At 46.2% G+C, this 10,816-nt stretch overlaps 1 protein-coding gene across 1 annotated transcript in view; it reads left to right on the forward strand.

Annotated features, from left to right (window-relative positions):
- The window catches only part of LOC116979220 (angiomotin-like), a 75,375-nt gene that overhangs the window by 47,355 nt on the left and 17,204 nt on the right, over window positions 1-10,816 (forward strand). Inside the window, exons 5-6 of the mRNA XM_033030793.1 lie at window positions 1,723-1,815; window positions 10,071-10,216. Coding sequence (XP_032886684.1) covers window positions 1,723-1,815; window positions 10,071-10,216 — 239 coding nt within the window. The remainder of the gene's footprint in view (window positions 1-1,722; window positions 1,816-10,070; window positions 10,217-10,816) is intronic.

Consider the following 10,816-nt stretch of genomic DNA (forward strand, 5'->3'; position numbering starts at 1 on the left):
CGTCTCGGGGATTCAGCGCGGCGCGGTGGCGTAGCGGTAGAGTTGATGCCTCACAGCATCAGAGATTTTAAAACGTGCTATAATAAAATCATAGGGCCCTGGTTTGCCGGTTGGGAAAGAATACCTGCTTGGAGAGTCTGAAGAAGGGTCTCGACCCGAAATGTCACCCATCCCTTCTCTCCTGAGATGCTGCCTGTCCCGCTGAGTTACTCCAGCATTTTGTGTCTATCTTCGATTTAGACCAGCATCTGTAGTTCCTTCCTACACATTCCATGTTGCATTTCTCAGTTTTGTAGAGCTATTCATAAATGAAGAGCGGGCTTTTACAACTTTCAATAGGGGCGGCACGGTGGCGCAGCGGTAGAGTTGCTGCTTCACAGCGCCAGAGACCCAGGTTCGATCCTGACCATGGGTGTTCTCTGTACGGAGTTTGTACGTTCTCCCAGTGACCGCGTGGGTTTTCTCCAGGTGCTCCAGTTTCCTCCCACACTCCAAAGACGTACAAGGATGTGGGTAAAATGTTGTGTGAAGAAGGGTTTCGGCCCAAAACGTTGCCTATTTCCTTCGCTCCATAGATGCTGCCTCACCCGCTGAGTTTCTCCAGCACTTTTGTCTACCAGGGATGTAGGTAAATTGTAAATTGTCCCTAGTGTGTAGGATAGTGCTAGTGTGAGGGAGGGATCGATGGTCAGCGTGGATTCGATGGGCTGAATGGCCTGTTTCCCACACTGGATCTCTAAAACAAGATTGAACCAAACGGTTTTAAAAGATTTCGAGAAGGAAGGACTATTCGGAAGCCTGATAGCAGAGCAGAAAAAAAGCTGTTTCCGGTTCTGGAATCGCACTTTCGAACTTGTGTACCTTCTGCCGGACGGGAGCGGGGAGAAGAAGGAATGACCGGGGTGGGACAAGTCTTTGTCTACTTCGACTGCTTTCCCTATGCAGCGTGAGGTGTAGATGGAGTCGATGGTGGGGGTGTCTGGTCGGTGTGACGGACTGGGCAACATCTAGAACTCTATGAAATTCTTGTGGTCTTGGGCAGAGCTGATCCCAAACCCAGCTGTGACGCAACTCGACGGTTTGCCTGCTGGCAAAGCGGGTGAAAGGGCAACGTTGTCGGGGGAATGTGAACAGGATTTCAAGTGAGCTCATGAGATTGGTATTTGACAATGTCGACAAGTGAATACGTGTATTTAGTCTTCGTCTAAATGATCTTGATTAACCAGCACTGGTAATATTGCAAAATAGGATAGCTTTGTGTTTTCACAGGTGGGAGAGTCTAGGACCAGAGGCCACAGCCTCAGAATAAAAGGACGTACCTTTAGAAAGGGGGGAATTCTTTAGTCAGAGGGTGGTGAATCTGTGGAATTCATTGCCACAGATGGCTGTGGAGGCCAAGCCAATTGATTTTTTTTTAAGGTAGACCGATTCTTGATCAGTACGGGTGTCGGGGTTTGTGGGGAGAAGGCAGGAGAATGGGGTTGTGAGGGATAGATAGGTGAGCCATGATAGAATAGCGGAATAGACTTGATGGGTCTCTGGTGCTGTAAGGCAGCAACCCTACCACTGCTCCACCATGCCGCCCTTGTACCGGGCGATCGCAGGTCGGCGCGGACTCGGTGGGCCGAAGGGCCTGTTTCCACGCCGTATCTCCAATGTCGAAAGACCCGCTGAGTTCCAGCATCTCCGGGCATTCATTGCCTCCTGTTCTGTGAATTGTAGATCGCTTGGAATCTGCGAACAAGCAACTTGCGGTTAAAGAATGTGAGGGTTCTGAAGACAATCGCAAGACCATCGCTCAGCTCATGGGGCAGAGTAAGTACGCCTTTCTTGTTCCAACTCCTAGAGACAATGACTTCTGTAACCAAGGTTGGTGATGGAGTCCGGGAACCAATCCACTGATGGGCTCTTAGCCATTGAAAGGGCCGCAGAATTGACCCTTGACACTGACATTTGGCATTGAGGGTCGAACGCCATTAATGTAAAGCTGCTTATGAATGGATGAATAAGTTTAGAGGCCAAGTATTCACATACAAGGAATTTGCCTTGGTGCTCCGCCCGCAAGTGACAACATGACATACAGTGACAGTTAAAACATTAAACATTAATAATAAAACATTATCAATTAATTAAAATTATTATAATTTCACATTGTAAGCCTCGTTGTCACCTTCCCCTCAGCTAACTATGAACCACTCCACATTTTCCTTGATCTTTGTCCCTCTCGTTTTCACACCTTACCCTTCCATATCTCTGCTTCCCTCTCCCCTAACTCTCAGTCTGAAGAAGGGTCTCGACCCGAAACGTCACCCATTCCTTCTCTCCAGAGATGCTGCCTGTCCCGCTGAGTTACTCCAGCTTTTTGTGTCTTATCTTCTACGTAAGGTGAAGTCTTTTGTTGTCGTCACAATGATTGCAACAATGACCCCTGCTTATAGTTTAGTTTAGAGATACAGAGCTGAAAGAGGCCCTTTGACTCACCGAGTCCGCGCCGAACAGCGATCCCCGCACACTAGCACTATCCTACACACAGGGATAAAATCTGCAATTTTATTCAAACCAATGAACCTGCAAACCTGCACGTCTTTCGAATGTGGGAGGAAACCAGGGCACCTGGAGAAAACCCACGTGGTCGCAGGGAGATGGTACAATCTCTGTGCAGGCAGCACCCATAGTCAGGACCGAACTGGGGCTTCTGGAGCTGTAAGGCAGCAACTTTACCACAGCACCGCCCCTTACAGTCTTGAAACAAAATACAACCACAATTTTCTTTAGCTTCTGACACGCTGGCTGCCAACATGTGCAAGACAGGATTTTTAATGCAGCAGCCAAATAATGCTGAACACAAAGTACTGGAGCAACTCTGCTGGTCAGGCAGCATCTCTGGAGAACATGGATAGGTGATGTTTCGGGTCAGAATCCTTCTTCAGAGGAGAAGGTCCTATCTGAAGAAGTGTCCTGACCCGAAATGTCACCTATCCATGTTCTCCAAAGATGCTGCCTGACCCGCAGAGTTACTCCAGCACTCTGTGAAACGTCACCTATCCATGTTCTCCAAAGATGCTGCCTGACCCGCAGAGTTACTCCAGCACTCTGTGAAACGTCACCTATCCATGTTCTCCAAAGATGCTGCCTGACCCGCTGAGTTACTCCAGCACTCTGTGAAACGTCACCTATCCATGTTCTCCAAAGATGCTGCCTGACCCACTGAGTTACTCCAGCACTTTTGAAGGCCATAGAATATTGGAATATGTTTTGTTTTTTCTGTGTTTCTTTCCTTTATTAAGAAGGAAATGTGATTTTTTTTTAGGGTTTCAAGAGATGAGTGTTTATAAAATTGATTAAAGATAAAGTTAAATATGTGTGTCTCAGTTGCAGAGATAATCTGGGATGTATTTCTTTAGTTTGAGGGTGGTGAATCTGTGGAACTCATTGCCACAGATGGCTGTGGATATTGTCAATGGATATTCGTAAGGCGGAGATCGATTTTTGATTAGTACGGGTGAAAGAGGTTATGGGGGGAAGGCAGGAGAATGGGGTTGAGAGGGAAAGATAGATCAGCCACGATTAAATGGCGGAGTAGACTCAATGGGACGAATGGCCTAATTCTGCTCCGATCACTTATGAACTTATCTTGTACATGGAATTAAAATTTCCTTTTGATTATTTCAACAAACGAAGGCTGACAGACTAACACATGGCACACGGTGGCGCAGCAGTAGAGTTGCTGCCTTACAGCGCCAGGGACCTGGGTTAGATCCTGACTACGGGCGCTGTCTGTACGGAGTTTGTACGTTCTCCCCGTGACCTGCGTGAGTTTTCTCCGAGATTTTCGGTTTCCTCCCACACTCCAAAGATGGATGGGTTGGTAGGTTAATTGGCTTGGAATACATGTAAAACTGTCCCTAGTGTGTGTAGGTACTGTTAGACAATAGGTGCAGGAGTAGCCCATTTGGCCCTTCGAGCCAGCACCGACATTCAATGTGATCATGGCTGATCATCCCCAATCAGTACCCCGTTCTTGCCTTCTCCCCATATCCCCTGACTCTGCTATTTTTAAGAGCCCTATCTAGCTCTCTCTTGAAAGCATCCAGAGAACCTGCCTCCACCGTCCCCTGAGGCAGAGAATTCCACAGACTTGTGCGGGGTAGTTAGTGTGCGGGGATCGCTGGTCGGCATAGACTCGGTGGGCCGAAGGGCCTGTTTGCTCGCTGGATCTCTAAACTAATAACTAAATTATGCTTGCAAGGGTCCGTGTTCCACCTTGGGCCGTTTGGCTGTTTAGATGCCTGAGAGAAGGCATTCCAGGACAAATGGCATCTGTATGGAGCAGAGGAAGTTGTCCTTCAATTGCTGGAGTTTGGCGTACAAATTTAGAACTGACCCTCTGCATACCAAGCAGTGAAGCTGCTACTTTCCCACAGAACTTCCAACAAAGGCCCTTTCTTCAACTATTTTCAAAGTGGAGTTTTTACAGAAGGTTTTTTTCATATAAGGATCATAATTTTTGTAGCTGTTGAAATCTTGTTCATCAAAGTAAACAAAACCCATGGATTTGCATGCCCGTCCACTTAAGTTCTTTTGGATGGTCAGAGTTTTTGTTAACATGTTTACCATGGCCAAGCTTTTTACCTGATCAGTCTAAAGGAGGACATGGGTTTAAGGTGAAGGGGAAAAGATTTAATAGGAACCTGAGGGGTAACTTGTTTTTTCACATAAAGGGTGGTGGGTGTATGGAACGAGCTGCCAGAGGAGGTAGTTGAGGTAGTTGGGACTATCGCAGCGTTTTAAGAAACAATGAGACCGGTACATGTTTAAGAAAGAACTGCAGGTGCTGGAAAAATCGTAGGTAGACAGAAAATGCTGCGGAAACTCAGCGGGTGAGGAAAGGAAGTAGGTAGAGACAGTGGGACCTGTGGGAGACCTGGGGAGGAGATGGAGGGAGAATCAAGGGCTATCTAAAATTAGAGAAGTCAATGCTCATACCGCTGAGGTATAAACGTTTGAAGAAGGGTCTCGACCCGAAACGTCGTCTTTTCCATTCGCTCCTAGATGCTGCCTCACCCGCTGTTTCTCCAGCATTATTGTCTACCCAAGCGAAACATGAGGCGCTGTTCCTCCAATTTGCGCTGGGCCTCACTCTGGCAATGGAGGAGGCCCAGGACAGAAAGATCAGAGTGGGAATGGGAGGGGGAGTTGAAGTGCTGAGCAATCAGGTTGGTAAAGGCGGACTGAGCGGAGGTGTTCAGCGAAGTGATCGCCGAGCCTGCGCTTGGTCTCACCGATGTAGAGAAGTTGACATGGGTAGGACAGGTTTGGAGGGATATGGGCCAAGCACAGGCAGGTGAGACTAGTGTAGATGGGACATGTTCACTGGTGTGGGCAGGATTGGCCGTAGGGCTTGTTTCCACACTGCATCACTCTATATAGGACATAACCAACTGAGTATTAACATTACAGTCAATAAACAACCTGTAAACTTCACCCAGGGTGTCCACATAGAGAAGCTGTACTGGAACAAAAATGAAATCAAACACAGGATCCACAAAACTAGTATTTCACTGCATTTTTTAAAAAGCAGAACCATTGGAGGCAAAATATTTATTTATAGTATAAGGCTAATTCCTGCTTAAAGAATTTAATGATTCATAGATACAGCATAGAAGCAGGCCCTTCGGCCCACTGTGTCCATGCTGGCCACGGATCACCTTTTGCTCTTTATATTGTACTTGATTTTGATGAATGTTCAGTTTAGTTTATTGTCACGTGCAGTGAAAAGCTTTTGTTGCGTGCTGACCAGTCAGCAGAAAGACAAGGTTGTGAAACTGGAGCTGGAAGCCATGAGGAAGTCTGAAGAAGGGTTTCGGCCCGAAACATTGCCTATTTCCTTCGCTCCATAGATGCTGCTGCACCCGCTGAGTTTCTCCAGCATTTTTGTGTACCAGCAGAAAGACAATACATGATTACAATCGAGCCATTTACAGTTTGCTAAAGAAATTAGGTGCAGGAGTAGGCCATTCGGCCCTTCGAGCCAGCACCGCCATTCACTGTGATCATGGCTGATTATCCACAATCAGTACCCCGTTCCTGCCTTCTCCCCATATCCCCTGACTCCGCTATCTTTAAGAGCTCTATCCAACTCTCTCTTGAAAGCATCCAGAGAATCGGCCTCCACCACCTTCTGAGGCAGAGAAATCCACAGATTCACAACTCTGGGTGAAAATGTTTTTCCTCGTCTCCTTTCTTAATGGCTTACCCCTTATTCTTAAACTGTGGCCCCTGGTTCTGGACTCCCCCAAACATCAGGAGTCATGAATTGTGTTTATGAATGGGTATATCTTAAATGTTTTAATGGCATGCAAAGCAAAGCTTGTTATTCGAGACTTATTATACGAGACAATAATAAACCGAATCCACGATCTACAAAACTATTATTTCACTAGATATTTTAAAAGCAGAAGCATTGGAGGCAAAAATCTTTTAAAAGTATTTGGATGGTTCCTTTTTAAACATTTTAATGATTCGACGATACAGCATGGAAACAGGCCCTTCGGCCCACTGTGTTGATGCCAGCCACTGATCCTCTTTCGCTCTTGATTTATATGTATGGTATGTCTCACCTGTTTGGATACAAAGCTTTTCGCTGTACCTTGTTACACATGACAATAATCAACCTAAACGCTCGCTCTTTGTTAGCTCACTGTCACATCCGTTCCCTACACATGGTGGCTGATTAGGAAAAGGGGAGATGCAACGAGACCTGGGTGTCATGGTACACCAGTCATTGAAAGTAGGCATGCAGGTGCAGCAGGCAGTGAAGAAAGCCAATGGTATGTTGGCATTCATAGCAAAAGGATTTGAGTATAGGAGCAGGGAGGTTCTACTGCAGTTGTACAGGGTCTTGGTGAGACCACACCTGGAGTATTGCGTACAGTTTTGGTCTCCTAATCTGAGGAAGGACATTCTTGCCATAGAGGGAGTACAGAGAAGGTTCACCAGACTGATTCCCTGGGATGTCAGGACTTTCATATGAAGAAAGACTGGATAGACCCGGCTTGTACTCGCTAGAATTTAGAAGATTGAGGGGGGATCTTATAGAAACTTACAAAATTCTTAAGGGGTTGGACAGGCTAGATATAGGAAGATTGTTCCCGATGTTGGGGAAGTCCAGAACAAGGGGTCACAGTTTAAGGATAAAGGGGAAATCTTTTAGGACTGAAATGAGAAAAACATTTTTTACACAGAGAGTGGTGAATCTCTGGAATTCTATGTCACAGAATGTAGTTGAGGCCAGTTCATTGGCTATATTTAAGAGGGAGTTAGATGTGGCCCTTGTGGCTAAAGGGATCAGGGGGTATGGAGAGAAGGCAGGTACAGGATACTGAGTTGGATGATCAGCCATGATCATATTGAATGGCGGTGCAGGCTCGAAGGGCTGAATGGCCTACTCCTGCACCTATTTTCTATGAGTGGCAGTTTTTACGGAGGCCAATTAACCTGCAAACCCGCACAGACCGGAGTACAGCGAGCAAAGCCACGAGGTCACAGGGAGAACGTGCAAACTCCGCACAGGCAGCACCTGACGTCATGATCGAACCCGGGTCTCTGGCGCTGGGAGGCAGCAGCTGCGCCACCGGGCCGCACAATGAATCTAAAATTGATCAATAAACAGGTGCTGCATGAATTCCAACAACCGTCTAATTGGAAAACTCCAGGGTGTGTCCCTACCTGCACCTGAAAACCTGTTAGACAAGCGAAACATTCAATAAAATCTACATTGATGAATTACCCCAGGCCTAGGGTTGGGCCTAGCAGAGTACAGTCTCGAACTTGCATTAACTTTGACTAATGTCATATCTAGCTGCCCGGATTAGAGGTTTTCAGCTACAGGGAGAGGATGGATAGACTTGAATTGTTTTTTCTGGAAAGTTGGACCTTAAACTTCATCCACCTACTTGTCGCAAGTTCATCAGACTGACAACATTCCACAAGATCAAGAACACCACTATTGATTAAAGGATGGAGGACCTCGTCCAGTTAACCCAAGCACCCACGGGCACGTCAAGCAGACGCTACCAACCTGGAATGAAATTGTTTCATTCCGCACGGCGCTTCATTCACACTTTCTAACTCGTTTTTCTTCAAGACAGCAAGGGATTGGAATACCCTACCAGCCAGCATCGGATATCTCCAAAAACATCAACACATACAAAGATGCAACTCCAGAAGCATCTTCATCTCGTCTAGCATGTCACTGCCATCATAGTGCTGAGTGATGCTCTACCTAGAGATTTTCAGAGTTCTACATCCACATCCAAATCCAGAAAATTGGAGGTATACAAAATTATTAGAGGCCTAGATAGGGTAGACAACCCTTCACCGGATTCTTATAACACAACTTAAGCATGGTGCAACACAAATTTAAATTTAAATCTGATGCTGGGTTGGGTGAGGTGGGCGGGGTGGACGAGGGACAAGGTATATTTCCACCTTTTTCTTTTTTCTTATTTCGATATCTTTCTGCCACAGCTACTTTGGTAGTTTAGGGGTCTTTCTTTTGTTCTTTTTCAATCTATATTTTCACTTTCTACTTTTCCTTTCTTGTTTTCTTTTTCTTTTTTCTTTTTTCATTTTCATAGTTTAGGTTATAAGGTTAAAAATGAAGCTGTACAATAACTGTATAATTTTAGATGCCGAATGTTTTATCTTTGTACAATTGCTTCTAATAAAATAAATATTAAAAAATAAATAAATAGATAGGGTAGACAGTCAGAACCTTTACCCCAGGATGGAAATGTCCAACTCTGGAAGGCATAGTTTAGTTTGGTTTACTTTAGAGATAGCTATAAGAATGGAGGGTGATTATACTCTAATGACGTTATTAGTGTGTAATGGAGATGTATGGGGCAAGCTTTTGTACACAGAGGGTGGTGGGTGCCTGGAGGACATGGCCAGGGGTGGTGGTGGAGGCAGATACAACAGTGGCATCTAAGAGTATTTTAAATAGGCGCACGGAAGTGTGAGGAAGGAGAAAGGGGAAAGCACAAATATGTTTAAGTTAGAGGAGTCACAACCCAAAGTGTAGCATGTGGAAGAAATGAGAATAATATTAATGTGTAGGAAGGAATTAATGTGTATTAAGCCCTTTCTAGAGTCATAGAGTCACACACAGTGTGGAAACAGGCCTTTCGGCCCAACTTGGCCACGCTGACCAACATGTCCCATCTACACCAATCCCACCTGCCTGAATGTGGCCCATATCCCTCTCAACCTGTCCTATCTATATATCTGTCTAAATGGCTTTGAAATGTTGTTATACTACCTGCCTCAGCTGCCTCAACCAGCCGTGATCACAGTGAATGGCGGTGCTGGCTCGAAGGGCCGAATGGCCTACTCCTGCACCTATTGTCTATTATCCTCAAACAGGCAGCTCGGAAAAAGACACAAAGTGCTGGAGTAACTCAGCGGGTGAAACGGCAGCATCTCAGAAGAACATGGATAGATGATGCTTTGTAACGGGACACTTCTTCAGACTGGCAGCTCGTTCCCCCTACCAACCCTCACGGTCCCTCAGATCCACATCAGCCGGTCTCCTCTCCATCCACAAGTCCAACCTCCGCAGTTTTGGGGACAGAGCCTTCTCCAGGGCAGCTCCCAGGCTCTGGAACTCCCTCCCCCAACTGATCCGCAATTCCGTGTCCCTCCCCATCTTCCAGTCCCGCCTCAAGACCCATCTCTTCACCTCTGCCTATCCTTAGCCCCACGTCCCCGTCCCTTTTCATCTGTGCATTAATTGCCTCATGCTGTGTTTTGTATTGAATTCTGTCTTTACTTTGTGTACTAGTCATGTCTCTACTATTTATTTCATTCCCCTTACATGTTTTTCCTATACATGCTCAATTTTTGTAAGGTGTCCTTGAGGCTCTTGAAAGGCGCCCATAAATAAAATGTATTATTATTATTACCCACTGGCCCTCGATGTGAATGCATTGCAATCAAAGGAATTTCCTGTTTTCTGCAATGAATGATTTTTTTTTTTTTCCTCCGTTATTTACCTGTTGCCTTTCCAGATAAGGAAAATTTGAGAGACAAGGAGAAGCTGGAGATGGAACTGTCCGCCCTCAGGGCCAATAACGAGGATCAAAGGCGGCACATTGAGATCCGAGATCAGGCTCTGAACAACACCCAAGGCAAAGTGGTCAAGTTGGAAGACGAGGTAAGATGAGGGGTTGGCTGCTGTTGTTATCTATAGAAATGATTGCAAGATTCAATGTGGAAACTGGCCTTTTGGCCCACTGGGTCCATCCAGCCCGTCTGTATGGAGTTTGCACGTTCTCCCCGTGACCGCCTGGGTTTCCTCCGGGTGCTCAGGTTTCATCCCACACTGCAAAGTTGTACAGGTTTGCAGACTAATTGCGTTCTGTAAATTGGCCCTGGCATGTAGGATAGAACTAGTGTAGGGGTGATGGCTGGTCAGCATGGACCTTGTGGGCCGAAGGGCCTGTTTTCACACTGTATCCCTAAACAAAACAAAAACTAAAGCAAGGAATGTCGGGAGAGAGAAATAGGTGCAAGTCAAGGTGGGGCACAGGGGAAGGGGGGGGGGGGGGGGAGAAAGGGATGGGGGGGGGGGGGGTTGATAGAGGTTACCTAAAATTGGATATTTAAATGTTCCTACTTTAGAATTTCGAGATACAGCATGGTAAAACAGGCCCTTCGGCCCACCGAGTCCATGCCGACCAGCGATTCTACACATGCTAGGGGCAATTGACATTTTTACCGAAGCCAATTAACCTCGAAACCTGCACGTCTTTTG

Source organism: Amblyraja radiata, chromosome 12 (assembly GCF_010909765.2).
Source record: "Amblyraja radiata isolate CabotCenter1 chromosome 12, sAmbRad1.1.pri, whole genome shotgun sequence".
NCBI lineage: Eukaryota > Metazoa > Chordata > Chondrichthyes > Rajiformes > Rajidae > Amblyraja > Amblyraja radiata.